Below are 23,907 nucleotides of genomic sequence, written 5' to 3'. Positions count from 1 at the left end.
CAGTTAGCAGATGCTCTAAGTTATTTAGTTATCCTAGTTATCCTATAGTATCCTAGTACATCCTACCTAGGGATTATCTATTACTATAAGCTAGGATGTGCCTCACTTGCTGCTCCTGGATATATTGGGTTTGCAACATAGTCTACTAGCATATAAGTTGTGATTTGAAATACAGCTATTCACTTATAGGCTGAGTTTTTCATTACCTGTTCTTTCCAGCACCAACTTCTAAAAGTTGATGAACATTTTAATTGGGCTTGGGCAAAAATAATATAAATTTGATGTCGAAGTTTACTTTTTTTAGAGATAATTCAAATTCCAGCTATGTGATACTATACATGATTTTTAGACGCAAAAATGCAACAATGAATTTCTCATTGAAAATACTGAGTTGTAAGTCATATTTTACTGGACTTTTGAGCAAACAATTTTACTTGGTAAACAAATTATTTCAACTGCTGCACAAACATGAATGCGAAACCTACTGCTATATCATTTTTATGGCCGGTTCATATGCATCGCATACATAACATAAATGTATTATTTATTTTACAACGCATACATAACATTTTAACGTATTATAGTCAATGTTAAGATTACATGGGCACCAAACGAATATTATTATAATGTAGTTATATCTACGGATGTATTTATTACTTCTAAAATAAATATTGAAAACGTTAGCTTTGTTTTTAACTTTGATCATAAGTAAAAGTTATTAACGTAAACTTATCTATATTAAATTTACGCATCTTCTATTGAAATAATCAAGCCTTAATCAATATTAAGTCTGCGCAAGTGTAAATTAATAATTCATGGACACGGAAAACTGACCTGGACGTAACTTTCATAAAAAAATCATTTTTCAATCGGTTATCCACAGGTTTTGTTGCATTATTTTTCGTGTTTCTAATTTCCAAATAAGATAAATTGGTACAGTCGCACTGCGGGAAACTTCATTCATGGGCTGCTGTTACTCATTCATGGACTGCTGTTACTCATTCATGGACTGTTACTCATTCATGGGCTGCTGTTACTCATTCATGGGCTGTTCATTCATGGACTGCTGTTACTCATTCATGGACTGCTGTTACTCATTCATGGGCTGCTGTTACTCATTCATGGACTGCTGTTACTCATCTACTGCTGTTACTACCGTCTACCGATTTTTTTTTAAATTTTAATCGAGTAAAACAGAAAAACGGGAAGAAGTCTCAAAAATTAGATAAAATACGTAGAATATCAAGTAACAGCGGATTTTGAGTAACGATTCTACAAAAATCAGCTTTATAGCTTCAGACAAAATTTACTTTTAATGTACTTGATTACTATACCTAATCTTTCTATAGGTTGAACAAGATTACATTCACAAAATGATTACATCACTTTACACATAAATAACCTAAAACCACATTTTTTCCTAATTTTTGGGGTTCAACGTAGAGGTTCAAGCTCGCCGTTAAGCCCGAGTCTTACACACCACACTTAGAAAAATGAATGTTATGTTGTAAAAAATGTTGACACTTTCTTTACGTAGCACTGATACTGCAGGGAAAAACTGGGTATGGAAGACCCAGACAAGGGGAAAAAGTACGTCGCCATTTGGACCAATTCTCTCCATTTTTCTTAGTGCAGAACATAACACTGGGTCGAGGGTTCGAACCTCACGCCTTGCTCTGTTGCTCTTCACCATCAGCCAGCGTCACGAAGTCGTCCGATGAAGACGCGCCAGCTGCGCCTCTAGCACTGGAACCTGTACAAAACAAGTACAACCTGTACAACACAAGTACAACCTGTACAACACAAGTACAACCTGTACAACACAACTACAACCTGTACAACACAAGTACAACCTGTACAACACAATTACAACCTGTACAACACAACTACAACCTGTACAACACAACTACAACCTGTACAATACAAGTGCAACCTGTACAACCCAACTACAGCCTGTACAACACAAGTACAACCTGTACAACCCAACTACAGCCATAACACAACCTGTACAACACAACAAATACAACCTGGACAATCACAACCTATGGACAATGACATCAGTGTTATGGGGGTAAGAAGGTAAGGGTTAAGTTGGAGGTGAAAATATGGTAAAGTTGCCTTCATTCGCTCATGGTCAGGTGCATTCACGTGAGTTTTAGCATGACACAAGGATTTATTATACTCATCTTAGTGGAACGTAATAAAGGATATTCGAATATTTATCAGATTAACTATACCTCAGTTTACTTTACTGTAATTTCGAGTGTTGTTGATACATCATACCATGTTACAAATATTTATTGCTTCAATATTGCATCAAATCAGTTAGTGAAAACAGGTCCATAGTCAATGTATCCGCTCTGAAATTTAGGAACAATGTAATTAAATATTAACGAACTAATTTGCAAAGCAAAAAGCAAGACAAATAATTAAAAACAATCATCGTAAACAATAAGCGCTTCTCTTAATTGAACTAACACCACACGAATGTTTCATTAACACCACACGAACGTGACGCAAACAGGACATTAACACCACACGAATATAATACTAACACCGCACGAATGCGTCACTAACACCACACGAATGCGTCACTAACACCACACGAATGCGTCACTAACACCACACGAACGCGTCACTAACACCACACGAACATACTCACGTGTAAGGAAGGAGGGGAGGGCAGTCACTAGCACCACACGAACGCGTCACTAACACCACACGAATGCATCACTAGCACCACACGAACGCGTCACTAACACCACACGAACGCGTCACTAACACCACACGAATGCATCACTAACACCACACGAATGCGTCACTAACACCACACGAATTTTCCACTGACACCACACGAACGTGACGCACGCAAGACATTAACACTACACGAATATAACACTACTAACGCCACACGAATGTTCCACTAACACCACACGAACGCGTCACTAACACCACACGAACGCGTCACTAACACCACACGAACACTCACGTGTAAGGAAGGAGGGGAGGGCAGAGGGAGCAGGTAGTCTGTTCCTGTAGGAGTAGCCCACGACGCCCACCACCGCCACCAGCAGGAGGCTGCCTATCACGATGCCCGTCACGGCGCCCCCAGACAACCCGTTCTTGTTCACTGATTATTGTGTTACCAAATAATATTGTTATTAAAATTATTATTGTGTTACCAAATAGTATTATTATTAAAATTTTTATGTTACCAAATAGTATTATTATTAAAATAATTATTGTGTTACCAAATAGTATTATTATTAAAATTATTATGTTATCAAATAGTATTATTATTAAAATTATTATGTTACCAAATAGTATTATTATTAAAATTTTTATGTTACCAAATAGTATTATTATTAAAATAATTATTGTGTTACCAAATAGTATTATTATTAAAATTATTATGTTATCAAATAGTATTATTATTAAAATTATTATGTTACCAAATAGTATTGTTATTAAAATTATTGTGTTACCAAATAGTATTGTTATTAAAAAATTATTGTGTTACCAAATAGTATTATTATTGAAATTACTATTGTGTTACCAAATAGCATTATTATATGATTATTGTGTTACCAAATAGTATTATTATTAAAATTATTATCGTGTTACCAAATAGTATTATTATTAAAATTATTGTTATATTACCAAATAGTATTATTATTAAAATTCTTATTGTGTTACCAAATAGAATTATTATTAAAAATATTATTGTGTACATAAATATTATTATTAAAATTATTATTGTGTACATAAATAGTATTGTTATTAAAATTATTATTGTGTACACAAATATTATTATTATTAAAATTATTATTGTGTACACAAATAGTATTGTAATTAAAATTATTATTGTGTACACAAATATTATTATTATTAAAATTATTATTGTGTACACAAATAGTATTATTATTAAAATTAATATTGTGTTACCAAATAGTATTATTATATGATAATTGTGTACACAAATAGTATTATTATTATATTATTATTATAAATTATTATTTTCAAGACGAAACTTGTTTATGAATGATTTACTTAAGGGAATTGTTGTTAGGATTAATATATTTTATATTAAATAAGTAAATAAACTATATTTGGTAAGCAAAATGACGAATTTTCGAAAATTAATTATTGCTAAGTAATTAATCATAATATTTATATTGAATTATTTAAGTATTTTCATTTAATTTCTTAAAGCCACAATTGCTTTAATCAATTCGTTTGCTGACTGATCTCAACAACTCTTAGCTTAATCCTGCATCAACAATTAAATATGCTATTAAATAAAGTAAAATTTTGTTTGTAGCTAAATTACAAACCAGGTTCAGAAATGTAAATAAATTTATAATCATCAATTATCTCAATAAGAACAAATGAAATTCCTTATAAATTTCACGAACGTGAATAACTTTTGAAATACCGTAACTGAGGTTGGTAAGTTAATACTCGTTCAACATCGTAAAATGGTGAACCTTTCAAGCTTCTTCGTCTCGTCAGACATGAAAATTACCGGGTTAACATTAAAAAGCAAATAGAATACCATAGCAGTTTTCTTGGAGGTTACGGCAGACACGACTGACATGATAATTACCAGTTTAACATGATAGGGTAACCTGAATTACCTACCAAAGTTCTTGGTGGTTACAACTGACATGATAATTACCAGTTAATATGATAAGGTAACCTGAATTACCTACCAAAGTTCTTGGTGGTCACGACGGACACGATAATTACCTACCAGTTAAGCATGACAGGGTAACCTGAATTACCTACCACGCTTCTACTGGTCACGACAGACATGATAATTACCAGTTAATCATGATAAAGTAACCTGAATTACCTACAAGGCTTTTTGGTGGTCACGACAGACATGATAATTACCAATTTAATCATGATAAGGTAACCTGAATTACCTACCAAGCTTCTTGGTGGTCACGCCTGACATGATAATTACCAATTAATCATGATAAGGTAACCTGAATTATCTACCAGGCTTTTTGGTGGTCACGCCTGGCTGCACGGAGGACGGCGGTAGCCCTTCGCCACCAACTGCAAGCAAACCATCGAATTTTAATAAATACTTTATCTTCGACTTACTACGAAATTATGTTAGTTTTAGGTCAAGGTTCAGTTCAATTCGAATCCTATATCATATGTCACAGTTCAATTCAATCCTCCAAATTCTAAATGTATTAACTAACATATATAAAATTCATGCAGTGTTGCAGTCACTGCACAGTAATAAAGCGAATGATAGTCTCGAGTTTGATGATATTCGGTGTTGAATCATTCTAGTTTATACTGAAAAACATTAGAAAACAGCTAAACCAATTTATGAAGAAATGATGCAGCAACTGAGCAGCTAGGAATTGAATTGGTTCATCGAGTTAGGTGATGATACTCGGTGTTGAATAATGAAAATTATGAAAGGAAAACGCATTAATAAGAGATTTCAGTGGGTACTAATTGCAGCACGATATCAACTTTTATTATTTTTAATCTAAGGCATGATTTCGATACTAAAAATTCCATTCTTCTAAACCCTGTTACACTATAACTTTAAGTACTAAATGAACATACGAATATTAATTTAGGATAAGAGGTAAACTAGTTAAATTTCAAGAAATTCCCCCCCAAAAAATTATTAGACTCAAAAAAAGAGCGAGAAATGAAAAAAATGTGACAAAAAATTCTGAGAATGATGAATATATGTATTTACTTATTGGTACAAGTAAATAAGTATTTGAGGTACTTTTGTAAATAAGTACTCACTTTTGGGTGCCTTGCAGACGTATCCGCGCTGGTTGTTACAGTCTTTATCGTTCCACACGCGTTCGTTGTAGTAGTACATCTCGACGCAGATCTCGTCCTGACTGTTGGGCTCACCCTCGTCCCAGTGTAGGTAGTCTAGTGCACTACCATCACTCCACGCATAGCCTGTCAACATTCATATACCTTTGTAATGTACCGACAACATTTCAACTTTCTTGTATTTAGTACCGACAACATTTCTTCTCGCTAAGAGTCACCGACATGCGGAACAGCCTCCCTGATAGCATCGTTGACGCTCCGAGTATGAACGCCTTCAAAAACAGACTAGACGAAGCTATGCAGGAGCATATGTTCAGTCTTAAAATGCCTAGCAAATTACGGACCAGGCAATAAGTCCAGACGAAGCTATGCAGGAGCATATGTTCAGTCTTAAAATGCCTAGCAAATTACGGACAATGCAATAAGTCCAGCAGCTATCTCAATCAATCGTCAGTTATGGAAAGATCGGGTTCCAAAGGCCGGATCCCTTGTGAATCAAGTCACGAAAAGTTCAAGAATCGGCAACAGGCCAAATGGGCCTATTTCTTCAACGCAGCACTTCTATTCTATTCTATTCTATTCAATGAGGATTTAGGTTTAAAGTGATTATTGTTGCTCATTAATGGCACAATAAAACTTCTTGTTGGCCAGTTTTTGGTGATACCCTCGCTCCACTCGTAGCCTGTCAATTTTCATAAACCTTTGGTAATTTAATGAGGATTTAGATTTAAAGTGATTATTGTTGCACATTAATGGCACAATAAAACTTTCTTTTGGCCATTTTTTGATAAGCGGTTACTCATATTAGTAGAGCAAATAAGTAACTTACCTACAGATTAAGAGCTTAATTTAAACACTGACCTCTCTTTAAGACAATTATCAAAAACATAACGTTATTCATCTGAATATTCTTGTTTGGGCAGCTGTGTGACGAATGAATGGAACACTAGGAACATGTTATCGTGATTCGGTGATCAATTATATATGTATTCAATCAAATGCAACATGTGTTTAATTCAACCAAAATTTGATCGTGAATATTTGTTTGCAATTCTCCTGGTGGACCGTCCGGCGTTCAGTGGCCACTGGTGTCCAGGAGTGCAATGGAGTACAGTACGTATTAATTAAAATATAGTACAATGCACTATAGTACAGTACAGATGGAGTACTGCACATATTAAGTACAATATAGTACGGTATAGAATATAGATGGAGTACAGTACAGATGGAGCACAATACAGATGGAGTACAATACAGTACAGTACATATGGAGTACAATACAGTACAGTACAGATGGAGTGCAGTACAGATGGAGTGCAGTACACATGGAGTACAGTACAGATGGAGTACAGTACATCTCTATATACTACAATATGCTCACTGGTGTCACGCTGTATGAGGCCGCACCAGAGGTTGTGTTGGTAGGTCGCCGTCGCCTTGCTTATGAGGTCTGACTCTGTCTGCGAGTGGATCGACACCAAGTTGCCACCTTCCTCTATGCACCTGTCATCATAGTCTCGTCATTATAAACTCAAAGTAGTCAAGGAAATGTTTTCAAAAATATAACATTACCGTCAATTTGGAGAACAAGTGGAATAACAAATTAGGTTGTAAGAAATTCGGATCACGCCAGAATTGATAATTTCACTATGATCAGCAACGATTATTTGGAATACGACAGCCAAGCCTGAATCTCTTACACTAGGTTATTTCCTACCCTAGGTTACTTTCTACCCTAGGCTACTTTCCACATAAGGTTACTTCCTACCCTAGGTTACTTCCTTCCTAAGTTACTTCCTACCCTAGGTTACTTCTTACCCTAGGTTACTTCTTACCCTAGGTTACTTCCTACCCTCGGTTACTTCCTACCCTAGGTTACTTCCTACCCTAGGTTACTTCTTACCCTAGGTTACTTCCTACCCTAGGTTACTTCTTACCCTAGGTTACTTCCTGCCATAGGTTCCTTCCTTCCTAGGTTACTTCCTACCCTAGGTTACTTCATACCATCGGTTACTTCCTAGCCCTTCGGTTACTTCTAATCCTAGGTTACTTCCTAGGTACACTAGGTTACATCTTACCCTAATAAAATTCTTACCCTAATAAAATTCTTACCCTAATAAAATTCTTACCCTAAGCAGCTTCTTGCCCTAGGTTACTTCTTACCCTAAGATATTTCTTACTCGAGGTTACTTCTCACCCTAAATTAGCTTCATTCCAGGTCTTGGTGACATCGGTGACGACGAGGTAGCAATAACCCCCTCCAAAGTCTAACCAATGGGGGTTTGGACAATTGCCGTCACTTGGAGGGTCGGGGGTTGGGATGAAGCCTGAAAAAAACATTTGGTTGGAATAAATCCTGAGTAAAACACGGGGATTTGAACTAAGCCTGAAACAAACACGGTGGTTGGAATTAGGCCCCTGCAGTCAGGAATTGATAGTGCGCTTCTCTATCACCTCACGCTCTTCACCTTCACCTCACGCTCTTCACCTTCACCTCACGCTCCTCACCTTCACCTCACGCTCCTCACCTTCACCTCACGCTCCTCACCTTCACCCCACGCTAATCACCTTCACCTCACGCTCTTCACCTTCACTTCACGCTCCTCACCTTCACTATGCTTGCACGCGAAGGGCTGTAGCTGGTCACACGGGCGGCTGTAAACGCTCCTCACCTTCACCTCACGCTCTTCACCTTCACCTCACGCTCCTCACCTTCACTTCACGCTCCTCACCTTCACCTCACGCTCCTCACCTTCACCTTACGCTCCTCACCTTCACCTCACGCTCCTCACCTTCACTTCATGCTCCTCACCTTCATTATGCTTGCACACGAAGGGTTGTAGCTGGTCACAGGGGCGGCTGTAAACGCTCCTCACCTTCACCTCACGCTCTTCACCTTCACCTCACGCTCCTCACCTTCACCTCACGCTCTTCACCTTCACTTCACGCTCCTCACCTTCACTATGCTTGCACACGAAGGGCTGTAGCTGGTCACAGGGGCGGCTGTACCAGGTTCCGTCTGCCGTGGAGCTGATCATGACGCAGCGGTTGTCCGTGTTGCTCACGTTAGGTTCACGTGGCCCCCAGTTCGTGTAGAGAACCGGGAACCCGTCCACCCACAGGTACTGGTCCGCCTTCTGCCGTGCACCAGAGTTTGTGATCCATTATAATTTTTGTTACTTTGCGTTCAAAATTTAACTTTATTGACGTTGGTGTTGTTGATATACGGAATAAGAAGATCTATTATGTATATTTTTTGATGCTTTGTTCGAGTTCTTCATTGTGAATTCTATTTATCTAATTTCTGATTTTTCTAGACAATTAGGTAAGATGAAATGTATACTACCTCCTTACAATCGCCAGCAAAACTCAATAAGTAATCCAAAGCACAAATCCAATAAATTCAATTTAAGGGTATATTTTATCATAAATTATTAAAAAGTGGAGTTAGATAGCAGTAGCAAGAACAACGTTATTGGCCTCCAAAACTTCCACATCAAAGAATTTAAGCACGGAAAATGAGGTTTAAAGCACGGAAAAGCACAGAAAATCACTAAATTACCATTGAAGCGTGAGGCACACGGTTTCAATGAAGTAATAATGAGTTTGCTTAGCATTTTCTTTGCTTTTAATTACTTGGTAAAATCACGATTTAAGCAGACCGACAAAAATTCCCCCAAACAAACCTTATTTGAGTTGAGTCCCATCCACAAGTTCTCTTCGCCGTACCCAGCGGCCATCGCAAAAATAAGCGAGTTTTCCGTGATGCGTTCAACTGATGTAAGGTGGGCGCCCTGAGATATACAGTAGTCCTCGGCCTCTTGCCAGGTCTTGGGATCAAGCACCAACTTGTAGCAAGAGTCCTCGAAACTGATGAAGTTCTCATACGGACTCGCGCATTTCGGGGGAGGGGAGTCCGTGCTCAGTTCAGGATCTTAGGTAAGGATGAAACAGAAAAGTCATTGAAGTGGAATATGATTATATGAATTCTAGAAGGAGATATTAATTTTTCATATCGAATTAAACGTATGAAAATGTGAGTAGTAGTCTCCGGATTGTACTAATTTTGATTTTGAGAAAGAATTGTATTTAAGATGCAACAATTGCTTGTCAATTATTTGAAAATATAAAATTTACTTATGCTGGTTTATTCCTCTAGATCTATTTATTCAGAACTAAATTTGCTGTCTCTTCTTTGTTATGGACGATTGTTTCTATTTCAGCTCTGGGCGCAGATACAAAACCTTCCCCACAGAATTTTGGACGCAGATAACGAATTTCCCGATATTTATTTGTGCCACGGATGCAGGATCGTGCAAAAAGATTACGGGAGAACATGCAATAGCTACCAACAGGGTTCTGGGCGCAGATGTAATAGCAACTCTATAGGGTTCTGGGCGCAGATGTAATAGCACCTCTACAGGGTTCTGAGCGCAGATGTAATAACTACCCTACTGGGGTTCTAGGCGCAGATGTAACAACTACCTACAGGCTGGGCGCAGATGTAACAGCTCACCCACCTGGGTTCTGAGCACAGATGTAATAGCTACCTATACTGGGTGCAGATGTAATAGCTATCCAACGGGGTTCATGGTGCAGATGTATTAGCTACCCACCGGGGTTCTGGGCGCAAATGTAATAGCTACCTATTTTGGGGTTCTGGGCACAGATATAACAACTACCTACCGGGGTTATGGCGCAGATGTAAGAGCTCACTCACCTGGGTTCTGAGCGCAGATGTAGGATCTGTTCTGGGCACAATCGATCGCTGTCCAAAAGCCGGAATCAGGCATTGTTTCCACGCAGGGGTCGCTCTGGTGACAGAAGCTCTGAGTTAATGACGCGCTCTTGGTATAAAACACTCAAATTCGTACCAGGGGGAAAAAGACTGTTTATTAACATAACAAATCAATTAATCAATCAATATTATAGCTCCAACAGCTTCCAGATATTCAAACGTTGTTTGAATCGAAATTAGTTCGAAAGTACTGTAATTCCTTTTAAAGTATGTGTATTGTTAAACAGCGATTCAGTTTAAAAAATTTTTAAATAATAAAAAATTTCTATCATTATATTTTTATTGTAATACTGTCATCGGTATTGCTTTTTTCATCTTAAAAAATATGCAATTTATGAAAAAGAAATATCGTCAATTTACAGAATGCAAGAATTATCAACTTACAGCTTGCAGCCCGTATTTAAACAATTACATCAACGATGTCTTTAAACTGCTGGTGCCAGCATGTTGAAGAGAAAGCGGGTATCAACTCCATTTATAAATGGCTGTATTTGTGATATTTTAAGATAGTATCAGCATCATTAACAGTAAAGGAAAGTAGCAATGGCCACGGTCGAATTTGGTACGGAAAATGCTGATTGCAGACATTCATTGCAGAACTTTCATTGTTTCGCTAACTTTCATTATAGAACTAGCGTAAATCACCATCATAAAAGTCAATTTCCAATAAAAGTATTAAAAAAATAGTCGAATTCTCACGATTCCACCGCTGGGTTCGAGAGGCCCCCAATTTGCGTAGTTCACCGGCGTCTCGTCTGTCCACTTGTAGTTTGACTGAGACCGCAGACCAATCCAGGCAGGTTCATCAGTAGTCGTCATGAGCAGCGTGATCACAGCTGAACGCAACAAAACGACGTTTAAATTTGCCTTTTAATGCGAATCCAATGGGTCCACCACTGAACCCAACAAAACGACGTTTAAATTTGCCTGTTAATGCGAATCCAATGGGTCCACAGCTGAACGTAACAAAACGACGTTTAAATTTGCCCTTTACTGCGAATCCAATGGGTCCACAGCTGAACCCAACAAAACTACGTTAAAATTTGCCTTTTAATGAGAATCCAATGTGTCCCAAGCTGTACCTAACAAAACGACGTTTAAATTTGCCTTTTAATGCGAATCCAATGGGTCCACAGCTGAACCCAACAAAACGACGTTAAAATTTGCCTTTTAATGAGAATCCAATGTGTCCAAAGCTGTACCTAACAAAACGACGTTTTAAATTTGCCTTTTATAATGCGAATCCAATGGGTCCACAGCTGAACCCAACAAAACGACGTTAAAATTTGCCTTTTAATGCGAATCGAATGGGTTTACAGCTGAACGTAACAAAACGACGTTCATATTTGCCTTTTAATGCGAATCCAATGGGTCCACAGCTGAACGTAACAAAACGACGTTCATATTTGCCTTTTAATGCGAATCCAATGGGTCCACAGCTGAACGTAACTAAACGACGTTAAAATTATCCTTTAAATGCGAATCATATGGGTCATATAAATAGGAACGGCATTAGGAATAGTAGGCGCCTTTTATGGAAGCAGTATAGACATAGTTCAAATTTTACGAAAATATGAGAATATGTAAAATTTGTACCGATGTGTTAGAGCATAGTTGGTGGTAAATTGTTGTGGGATTTATTTATGATAAGTGAATGGTGATCTATAAAATCATGAATTTAGCTGTTATTGACTTCCAGGAAGGTCCTGCAAATTTTTAAAGTAGTTGAAGGGTATTTGGAAACTGAATTTAATAATAACGTCTATTTCATGTTCAAACAATACAAATACTTGCGAAAAAACTGCACGCATAAACTACCATATACTCACTTGTTTACATTTTAATAAGTAACTAGTGCACAAACTCATGGTCGGAAATTCCAGAAAATTATCACATTCACTTTGATAATAAATAATTAATGAATTAAATCATTATAATAAAGAGGTATAAACTTTCAAGCCACGAACCTTGCATTTGGGAGCCGTGGATGCTAACAAGGTTGCTGTTCACGCCGCTTTCCCGGCAGGCTTTCTGGGCGTCATCAAACTTGACCGTCTCGTTCACAAGCTTGATGCATTTGCCAGCTGTTGGATGATAGTGATAACTGACGATAGTGACAACTGATGATAGTGACAACTGACGATAGTGACAACTGATGATAGTGATAACTGATGATAGTGACAACTGACGATAGTGACAACTGATGATAGTGACAACTGATGATAGTGACAACTGATGATAGTGACAACTGATGATAGTGACAACTGATGATAGTGACAACTGTTGATAGTGACAACTGTTGATAGTGACAACTGATGATAGTGACAACTGATGATAGTGACAACTGATGATAGTGAAAACTGATGATAGTGACAACTGATGATAGTGACAACTGATGATAGTGACATCTGATGATAGTGACAACTGAAGATAGTGACAACTGAAGATGGTGACAACTGAAGATAGTGACAACTGATAATAGTGACAACTGATGATAGCGACAACTGAGATCATCAATAACCAGAGTTTGATCATCATGACCAAAACAAGTATCAATAATTTATTCGTCAATATCAAACTGGTTTTGTTTGTATATAAGAATCGCGATATCGTGCCTGCATCTGGCATGATCGTATGACATTTATTTACAAAAAAATAATCAATCAGCATTTCATGTTATTATGTTTCTCACATTTATCTGGATTTAAAAAACTTGAAAATTTGCTAGTTGTATCTGTAATTTCATTATAAATTGATAAATTATAAATGGCACTTAATTCACCTGCATGAAATCCGCATAGAAAATATTTAAATAAAAAAATTATTTTGTTAAACCACCTCATAATTATAGTTAACTTTAATAAAAGTATGGAAAAAATTTTATACCTAAGAGGCTAAATCAATCCAACTGACCGACATGGACCCAGCCTTGGTGGCAGTGGCCCGCAGGAGGGGCGGCGGTAGTGTACGGGGGGGCCGTGGCCCCGATAGGCTTCTTGCAAATGAAGCCGTGCGCGTTGCCGCAGTTGTCGTCGTTCCAGTACCCGAAGTTGTGGGGGTACAGCGATACGCATGATTCCTGAGCTGATCGTCAGGTAAGGTACTTAATAATATATTTAAGTATATTTGTACATATATTAAGTATATATTTGACATATAATATATTTAAGTAATTAGTTATGGTCGTAAAAACATATTCTGAATGATGTAAAAAGGAGTAGTGGAATGGCATAATAACCAATTGATATTTGGGATACATTATTACTTTGATACAGAGCGTGAAAATTACGTCACTTGAATGAATTCATTTTGGTAATATTGAAAACTTAATATAAAACTAAACATAACAGAATTTCAAAAATAGAATAGTAAATAATTACTGGACTGTTGACAATTTCTGGTTGGAAATAAAAATAACTTAATTTCTACCCATATCACTGAGAATAAAGGGCAAGTTAATGTAATCAGGGAAGGTTGATTATTACTGATCAATATAATCCAACCGATACTGATACTGATCGATATAATCTATAATCTTAAAATTACTCACAATAATAATTGTTAGGTTCGCCCACAGCCCAGTTCTGGAAGTCGAAAGGCTGGCCGTCCGCCCAGTAGAAGCCTCCTCCATAGTCGGCGTGCCCGCCGGTCCACATGCTCGTGTCCGAGTGTTTGTAAACCTGACGTTATTTCCATGAATAATTATAAATATTATAACACAGGAAATAGAAGTATACAAAAAATTAAAATAAAGAATTAAAGTATAAAAAAATTAAAATAAAGAATTAAAGTATACAAAAATTTGAAATAAAGAATTAAGAACACTGAAAGATAAAATTTTTTAACATAGTTAAGTAAACAAAGAATCAAATACAATCATAAATTTGTTCTTTGTAACATTTGGGTTACGTGTGAGATTACTTGAAAAATTGTAAGCCTTAACATTCATTATTTATTAAATGTTCTGAGAAGCATTTCCGGAATGTCCTTGATAGTAGCACGATTTTTATTTTTAGTTTGGTCACGACAAAACTTTTTTACTTCACCTCAAGAACAAAAATATAACAATTTAAAAAGATAATATACGTGAACATGACTGCATATTCTCTCTGATCTCACTTTAGACACCACAAAGCTATTCTCCTGCACCTCTATACCAGAAACATTACAATATAAAGATAAAATATACCTCAACATGGCAACATAATCACTTAGATCTCACTTTAGACACCCCGAAACTATTCTCCTGCACCTCTACACCAGAAACATGACAACATAAAAGTAGAATATACCTCAACATGACAACATAAAAATATATAATATACCTCAACATGACAACATAAAATATAATATACCTCAAAATGACAACATAATCACTCTTATCTCACTTTGGACACCACAAAGCTGTTCTCCTGCACGTCCAAAATAGAGACAAGTTCCGCCTTCTTCCTCTGACACTCCTTGCGCGCCTCGACCCAGGCCAGCGTCTGCGCTTCAGTCTTCGAGTAAATACCGTAGCAGTGCGCGCCGTTCGCGACCCATACAGGGTCGTCGGGGAAGTCGGGGCAGGGCACATCGGGGGCACTTGTGATGGGGGCAGGGGTCGTCATTATCGTCATGCCTGGAAAAAAATTGAATTGAAAAGTAAAACTTAAAAAAAGTCTGGCAATTTTATAGTGTTTGCATTGTGTGATAAAAATACTAGCATAAAAGAGAACATTATAAGATTCTTACCCCTAGCGCAAACTCGACAAAAAACCAGGTATTATAATATTTCAACTAATTAAAGTAGTTATTAATATGCAACCAAAAAATGGCTCAAATATTTAACCATCACATGGGGTATTATTCAACTTAAATATTAGAAGAAATGTAATTCATGATAAGGCACACGGACAAAGTAAACATCCCACCCTGCGGCGCCTTGCAGACGTAGGGTAGGTAACCATCACAGTAAGTATCGGACCACTTGGAGTTGTCAATGTTAACGTTGACACACTCCTCCCTCTCAAGATGCGAGTCTGGCTGGTTGTTGGCCCAGTTCAGGTAGTCGGTGGCCGAACCATCCAGCCACTGGTAGCCTAAATAAAAAAATATAAATTTGAATAAATTGCTTACGAGACATAAGAATTTGGTGGTTAATAGGAAGTAAGGGTGGTGACGCAGAAGTTTCACGCAATTTTTTTTAAGCGGAACCGATTCGATGAATTGAAAAAATACATTTTCTTTACAATTATTAATGAACTTTCAAAAGTAAATAAATTTTATCAAGTAATTTCAACTAAAACAGCTTACTTAGTGATTAGTCTATAAATTGCACCTTCGATGGCGTAATCGATATACAGTTGCAATATGGCGTACTTGAGAAAGAAAACTTAAAAAAATTGTACATGAAAGTACCACAATGGCTATCGAAAAAGTAAACTATTTACTTACAATATCTACTTAACTGCAGTGTAATTTTGCACATATACGTTTGATAAAACGATAAAAAATGGAAGACAGCGTGATTCAACAATACATCATAATGAATACTAGAACTCGTATTTTCGTGGAATAAATTATTATTACATTAATTACTGCCATTAAACTCGTTGCGGCTTTTCACAATATTCTTGTCGAAACAATATCAAAACACCAAAATACAATAACTTGTATCGAGATCAAAAAAGTTGGTTATATATATTCGTTAGTCGGTAGTAAACATTTAAAGTCCCTCCATAACGCGCAAACTTCCTGCTATGTTCATGGTAAAGTCCGTAAACTTTAGTTGATTTTCGAAAAGTTTCATGCGCGATCCAAACATTTCTTATACGTGTTCTTTGCATGGCGTCCTGAAGTTTTTATAAGCACTGCATCATCTTATGGAATTATTGACTCAAATTATTCAGAAGTGTTTCGAAGTGACTAATCTTGAGAAGTGTTCAGAAATGACTCGAAGTGACTCACATTGTTCAGAAGTGAATCAAAATGACTCACCTTGTTCAGAAGTGACTCGAAGACCTGACCAGAAGGAGGAAGTGTTCATGGCGGAGAAGTCAGGGAGTCTGCACATAAGAATAAGATATATTAAATGATTTTTATGAACCATCTGTCTTTTCCTCCATTATTTTGCTATAGGAACTTTCATCATTAATTCTCTTTGTAGTCTGCCTTTCAATATTTTCATCCACAAATTTTCGGCGTACACAAAACAAGGGAGATAACGTATAAAAAATATAACTCAGTACTCAGTGCAGTGGGTGACAGAGAGCGCATTTTCTTGTCGACGAAAACTTGAGGTCACAGACGGACAGACGGACAGACAGACAGACAGACAGACGGGCATGGCGAGCACAATAGTGCATTTGTTCCAGAAATGAAAAAATGCTCTAAAAATGGCAGTAGAAAAAGTCTAGATATTATCTAAAAATCACTACGGATGTTTAATTATTCAAACGTCCTGATGAATTATTTCTGGGCCAAGTGTTGTAGGGTTGGCGGTAACAACGTTTAGCAATAAAAGTTAATGCCCGGTATTTCATAGAACGTGTATTGAAATTATTTTTAAGAAGTTTTTAGTGGCGGATATGTAAGAGTAAGCACTGTATAGTGTTTCACGAGATGTATTACGCGATGCGATGACTTGCAAAATTTATTTTAGAAAAATAGCTGCAAATCTATATAGTTCAATCAAATAAATCTTAAAAATACCTCATTTCATTTCTTAATCAATAGAAAGTAATTATTTATTTCTCAAACTTCCAGTATTCTTTAAAATAAAATTAATATATACACCAATGCACATTTTTAAAAAAGATTCTCTAAAAAATTATTTCACATTCATATTAAACCATGAAACCAACACATGGCGCTCCAAGTATGAACGCGTTCAAGAACAGACTAGATAAAGCTATGGAAAAATATATGTTCAGATTTGAAATGCCTAGCTCCTTATCGAACCCGGTGGAAGTCGAGTAGCTACTTCAAACTATCGCCAGTCATGAAAAGATCCGGTCAAATGACACGAGTTTAGATCTGTGAACAAGGCACGAAAAGGAAAAGAATCGGCGACAGGCCACATCAGGCCTACACTTCAGCGCCGACATCACTATGCTATGCTAAACCGAGGCAAGTGTTAAGTTTAAGTTCTTCACTCACTTCCTGACGAAAGTTTCCTCTTGTTCGCTGTGGAAGCTAACGAGATGAGCCCCGTACTGCTGACAGCTCTGCTCTGCCAACCCTTCAGGCTTCAGGTCCCCGGCAAACACCTTTGTAAAATATTTTATTAATGTCGCTATAATGAAGAAATTTACGAGAATTGAGTCATATTATTGCGGCGAATACCTTAGGAAAATGTTTTATTAATGTCGCTATAATGAAGAAATTAACGAGAATTGAGTCATATTATTGCGGCGAATACCGTAGGAAAATATCTTATTAATGCCACAATAACGAAGAAATTGACGAGAATTGAGTCAAATTATCGACGAGAAAAATAGTGGAGTAACAATGAATAGATATTGCAGAAATGATAGATAATGTAATGCCTTCAGGCTTCAGGTCTCCGGCGAACGCCTTTGTAAAATATTTTATTAATGTCGCAATAATAAAGAAATTGATGAGAATTGAGTCATATTATCGACGAGAAAAATAGTGGAGTAACAATGAATAGATATTGCAGAAATGATAGATAATGTAATGCCTTCAGGCTTCAGGTCTCCGGCGAACACCTTTGTAAAATATTTTATTAATGTCGCTATAACGAAGAAATTTATAAAAATTGAGTCAAATTATGGACGAGAAAAATAGCGGTTTAACTATGTACAGCGATTGCAAAAAAAGTTAATGTAACTTTGAATTTCTTTGTAGAACAGCCAGTTCCATAATTTATTATTCAATCAGCACATAAATATCGTAATTTTATATATTTATTCAATATTCTAGAATAATTATTCTATCTATGCAAAACGATGACTTTTCAAGCATTTGACTTTGAACGATCAGAATTTTCTTCTTTAATAAGGCACATTAAAAAGGCAATTAGCAGAAATGAAAATAGAATGCCCTTAGCATGTACTGTCAAAGAAAGTTAAATTCCACAGGAACTTGTTTGTCTCAATCAAATCAGTTTGCTAATTTAATGTTATGGGGAGTAGAATGATTCGTGAGATCATAAAATAAGACGAAATTGCCATAACAACCAATAAAGACATGAAAAGATTGAAAAAACTTTAAGCATCGCCAACTAAGGAATTTTGGTTGTTAAATTTACTAAAATGGTTACTCTTAGAAAAGAAAGAACACATATCAACATGGTAATAAAATGGACAATTTGTGGAGTAATACAATAACGTGCACACCAGACTACAATTCAACAGACCTTGTAGCAGGACTGGGTGGAAGAGCAGTACAATGACATGCAGATCAGACTACACCAGACCTTGTAGCAGGACTGGGTGGAAGAGCAGTACAATGACGTGCAGATCAGACTACACCAGACCTTGTAGCAGGACTGGGTTGTGGAGTAATACGTGCACACCAGACTACAATTCAACAGACCTTGTAGCAGGACTGGGTGGATGAGTAGATTGTAAAGCCAGGGGCGCAATTCAACAGACCTTGTAGCAGGACTGGGTGGATGAGTAGATTGTAAAGCCAGGGGCGCAATTCAACAGACCTTGTAGCAGGACTGGGTTGTGGAGTAATGCAATAACGTGCACACCAGACTACAATTCAACAGACCTTGTAGCAGGACTGGGTGGATAAATAGATTGTAAAGCCAGGAGCGCAGTACGCTGGTGCTGGAGTCGTCACGGGAGGCTTAACTGTAGTGAAGCCCGTGCGTTCGTATTCACCTTAGGTCAAAAAGATATATTACTTTATCTATTTACTTCATGGTGATCTAAATTTTATATTCAATAAATTTTTGCAAAATTTATGATGCTAAATGTGCTTTTTTTATTTGAGCATTTGATTTCAAAATACACAGATTTCTGTTAGTGTTTAGTAAGGTTCCTGTGTTTTTAAAATTCAGCCACGAACTTAAATTGTATTCGAGTTGGAAATGAATAATGTTGCGTGTTTTCACACTGTACACTCACAGACATATGGATGTGACCTCACGCAGTCGTCGATGTACCACAGCCCCAGGGTCGCCCCACTCCCCGATGCGTAGCTACATTCCCCATAATCCGCGTCTGTGAGTTACATTAAAATTTTTTTTACACAGTTTTCGATTGTACGTCAGTTTTGCTTGTCTGTGTCAGATGTTCGATTGGCTCGCGTGTTCATAATTGATCACTGCAATGAATAAATCAGCAAAAAAATGATTATTTTGTTGCTTCAATGGGTTAAAGCTCAAATGTCTTGTTGTAACTCCATTTAGATGAATGAATGGGTCATATTTTCCAAATTTTCACACACTTTTTTTTATTTTGGGCCAAAATTGCCCAGTAAGAGCCATACAATGGCAAGAAATGCATCATTTCTTGGACATAGTAACGCTTATTTCTCAGTGCGGGAATTTAATTCTCATTTTCTTCATTATTACTTGCAGCTTTCACCATTTTTCATAGTATGGGTAAATGTTTCCTTTACGATTTGTATTTCTACAATCCTTTGTGGTGAACCACAATTGTAGAAGTGCATTAAATAGATAAAGATCACAATTCAACAACACTAAAGATGAGTCGTTCGAGAATGGATGACTAATGATGAGAGATATGGCATGTTTAAAATATTTTAAAAATTACTTTCACATCTGTTAGATCTTATCATCTAAAATTATTATAGATGTTAGTTATATGTATGGTTAAAGAATCCGTAGACTTGATGAGAATTTTTCATCCAGCATACATACTCGAGCATAAATTACGCGTGCACGATGTGTAGATTCACTACTCGTGTATCATAAATCTGGTCAAAATTTCCTCATAAAGTTCTTATTTTATAAATTATATGCGTAAACTAATCATACCATTACTTACGAATTTTTACTAGATCAAATTATTCGAAGTGGCAGTGAGTCCTCAATACAGAAAAAAATAAACAAATTAAAAAATGATTTAATTGAAAACATATCGTACGTCCGACAGGAAGTTTACTCACAAGGCTCATACTCTCCCCAGTTGTCGTACGCAAATTCAGTGCCATCATCCCACTGGAATTTAACGGTGCCGTCGCTATTTATTTTCTCCTGAAGCCCAATCCAGATTTTGTCTCCAAGGTGTCCATAAATGGCAGAGACAAACGCGTTCTCCACCCTTTGGAGATTATTTAAGGGGATAAATTTTTCAATCAAATCTAATATGTTAATTATTGAAGAATTTAACTCCCAAGAAGATATTCTTTGGAATAAAAAAGTAGCATTTTAACTCATTTTCTATTGAACTAATCTTAGGTATTTTGAATTCAGCCTCTGTTTCGATGTCGCATGATTTTACCACTAAAAAGTGAGGTCCAGGTAATGTACTGACACAAAAGTTATTGATGATCGGCGCTCGTATATCCCTCTTACATTTCCGATACCAAGCGTCAAACACGCATGAATAAACAACTTCTTAATGTACAGCACATGAATGGGATTTACAGTACAATACAATCAAATTTCAGTGAGCCCGATCTGAATTTCAGCCCGAAATAGTAATCTCGAATTTCATTTCATGTCAGCCCGAACTTCAGTCAGTCCGAAATTTCAGTCAGCCCGAAAATTCCTCTACTAGGTATTAAATATTATTAAAGGCCCACGAAAGAAGTGAATAGTAACTGTCTCTCACGCGTCGTGTATGGACACCAAATGAGCTCCGTAGGATGTTTCGCAGTCTGCCTTGGCGTCCTTGTAGGTCCTGGCTGTGGCCACTTCCGTGTAGCAGGAGGTGCCGCGGTCTTGGTAATGATCGTCAACCTGCACATGTTCGATTCAATTTCAAAATCAAAATGGCATAGCATATTTAATGTGCAATTTAAGTGAAACAAACAATTGATCCGTAAAAGAAACACATATAATAGCGTTAACGATTAAACGCCAACTCTCGGATTTACTTGAGCGAACTTTTCTACATTTTTGTTTCTGTTCTTCCGAGCATCACGAGTGCAATTGAATTGCCAGTAGTCTGTCAATCATAGAAGCATTTAAGGTATATAAAGGTTTAGAAATCCTCATTAAAAAATAATAATTTTCCTCTTGTGAGCTATTAGTAAATTACATTCACGAGTGAAAATGACTTGTAAATGGAACATTCTATCGGAATCAGCATATGAAAAGTTGTGTGGAGTGGACAGTTTCTTAGTAGGTTGTCGTTTCTTCTAATAACAATGTTTTGCCAACAACTCAGCCGAAATAACATTGTTTCGCCAACAACTCGGCCCAGATAACAACGTTTTGCCAACAACTTAGCCCTGATAACAATGTTTTGCCAACAACTCAGCCGAGATAACATTGTTTCGCCAACAACTCGGCCCAGATAACAATGTTTTGCCAACATCTCGGCCCTGCCAACGCTGTTTTGCCAACAACTTGGCCCTGATAACAATGTTTTGCCAACAACTCGGCCCAGATAACGCTGTTTTGCCAACAACTTGGCCCTGATAACAATGTTTTGCCAACAACTCGGCCCTGATGACAATGTTTTGCCAACAACTCGGCCCAGATAACAATGTTTTGCCAACAACTCGGCCCAGATAACAATGTTTTGCCAACAACTCGGCCCAGATAACAATGTTTTGCCGACAACTCGGCCCAGATAACAATGTTTTGCAATTGAATTGCAAAACATTGCAATTCAATTCATCACTCAGCCCAGATAACAATGCATATCTCACATTTTTACACCCAGAAGATGGAGGGGTCAGAGAAGTGATGGTCTCAGCTTTCTTGCAGATGAAGTAGTTGGCCCCAGCGCAAGAAGTGCCCACCCACTTGGGGCCAGACTGGGAGGTTAAGGAGTAGCAGTCCAGCGGGTCTTCCTCTGCAGGCATGAATGTATGAATAATGATCAATGTACCGTCGCATATATGAAATGAAAGTGAATAATTGAATAAAACAGAAAGGTAAAATCGCACATACGAATGTGTGAAAATCACACATAGAAATGAGAGTAAATACAGTGATTGTATAAAATAGCAAGATAAATCATACATACGATAAAAATCCTACGGCTAAATTGGAAGTAATTTGAACAGCGGACTTATAAATAACTTTATAAGTCCGCATTCCATGGAGATATAGATGCATTCCATGAAGAATGCATCAAGCACTAATTTCAAAGAGTCATTTAAAAGAAAACATGATCGATGCCTGAAATGATTCTTCAGAACATTAAACAAATAAATAATTTAATTTTTAAAACAAAACCTATTCCTCATGCCAATTTTCTGGACAGCCTTCAGACAACACAGCTTAGAGGATTAATAAATAATGTGTCAAATGAAAAAAATATTCAATAATCTAGAGACTGATGAAGAAAAGTGAATAAAGTCGTTTGTTGTCTGTAAAGAAAAGTAAATAACGTTGTTTGATGTCACTGTGCAGTATAATATATTAATATATTTTACACTAACTGCTTATCATGGCCAGGTTAGAGTAGATCGTGTCGGTGCCATCACTCCAGGTGAGAGGACCATCCGTGCCCAGGCCCTGCAGCCCGATCAAGAAGTGGTCTTCTGTGTTCTCTGTTGGGGTAACAAAATATACGGGGTAAATATTACAGAGATCAAGAAGTGGTCTTCTGTGTTCTCTGTTGGGTAATAAAATATTCGGGGTAAATTTTACAGAGATCAAGAAGAAGTCTTCTGTGTTCTCTGTTTGGGTAACAAAATATACGGGATAAATATTACAGAGACAAATAGTTCATTAACGTTTATATTTAGTTCGCATTTTACAAAGATAATGTTTTGACTATCAACAACTGATTGTCTCCTAAGCGTTAATCTAAGAGAAGTTGCTGAACAAGAAAAGTGTTTGGAAATTCATCACTCAAAATTACTTAAGAAGGCGCAAAATTATTGACATGCTACCAGCACAGGTAACTGAAAAAGTAATGTATTCATACGAGTATGTCCAGACATTCCGTTCTAAAATCAGTGTGATCTATGATTACATAACGCGAGGTTCACGTGAGCTAAAAAATTTATATATGAAAACTCAATTGATAGAACGTTTGGTACGACTAGGCACTGTTTCCTCAACCATGAACATATATTAGTAAGAAAATATAAATTAGCCCTAGGCTTGACATGCACTTACATAAATTCTAAATAAATTCTGGAATTTAGGTAAATATACCTGAATGCTATAATCGAGA

The 23,907-nt window shown here is 36.9% G+C and overlaps 1 protein-coding gene across 1 annotated transcript in view; it reads right to left on the bottom strand.

Annotated features, from left to right (window-relative positions):
• Positions 1-1,530: 1,530 nt before the first annotated feature.
• Positions 1,531-23,907, bottom strand: part of LOC108669228 (macrophage mannose receptor 1) — a 42,680-nt gene continuing 20,303 nt past the window's right edge. Inside the window, exons 25-47 of the mRNA XM_018156532.2 lie at positions 23,165-23,275; positions 22,427-22,572; positions 21,382-21,509; positions 20,714-20,868; positions 19,708-19,803; positions 19,349-19,461; positions 17,765-17,874; positions 16,604-16,671; positions 15,538-15,705; positions 15,013-15,245; positions 14,175-14,304; positions 13,538-13,708; positions 12,592-12,708; positions 11,324-11,460; positions 10,547-10,640; positions 9,513-9,760; positions 8,783-8,963; positions 8,024-8,153; positions 7,208-7,329; positions 5,788-5,952; positions 5,005-5,064; positions 2,990-3,130; positions 1,531-1,753 (exon numbers count right to left, since the gene is read on the bottom strand). Coding sequence (XP_018012021.1) covers positions 1,665-1,753; positions 2,990-3,130; positions 5,005-5,064; positions 5,788-5,952; positions 7,208-7,329; positions 8,024-8,153; positions 8,783-8,963; positions 9,513-9,760; positions 10,547-10,640; positions 11,324-11,460; positions 12,592-12,708; positions 13,538-13,708; positions 14,175-14,304; positions 15,013-15,245; positions 15,538-15,705; positions 16,604-16,671; positions 17,765-17,874; positions 19,349-19,461; positions 19,708-19,803; positions 20,714-20,868; positions 21,382-21,509; positions 22,427-22,572; positions 23,165-23,275 — 3,113 coding nt within the window. The 3' untranslated portion in view covers positions 1,531-1,664. The remainder of the gene's footprint in view (positions 1,754-2,989; positions 3,131-5,004; positions 5,065-5,787; positions 5,953-7,207; positions 7,330-8,023; positions 8,154-8,782; positions 8,964-9,512; positions 9,761-10,546; positions 10,641-11,323; positions 11,461-12,591; positions 12,709-13,537; positions 13,709-14,174; positions 14,305-15,012; positions 15,246-15,537; positions 15,706-16,603; positions 16,672-17,764; positions 17,875-19,348; positions 19,462-19,707; positions 19,804-20,713; positions 20,869-21,381; positions 21,510-22,426; positions 22,573-23,164; positions 23,276-23,907) is intronic.

Source organism: Hyalella azteca, unplaced genomic scaffold (genome assembly GCF_000764305.2).
Source record: "Hyalella azteca isolate HAZT.00-mixed unplaced genomic scaffold, Hazt_2.0.2 contig5430, whole genome shotgun sequence".
In the NCBI taxonomy this organism is placed as follows: Eukaryota; Metazoa; Arthropoda; class Malacostraca; order Amphipoda; family Hyalellidae; genus Hyalella; species Hyalella azteca.
Note: the sequence above shows the minus strand (reverse complement) of the source record. Positions and strands in the feature narration are given on the sequence as shown.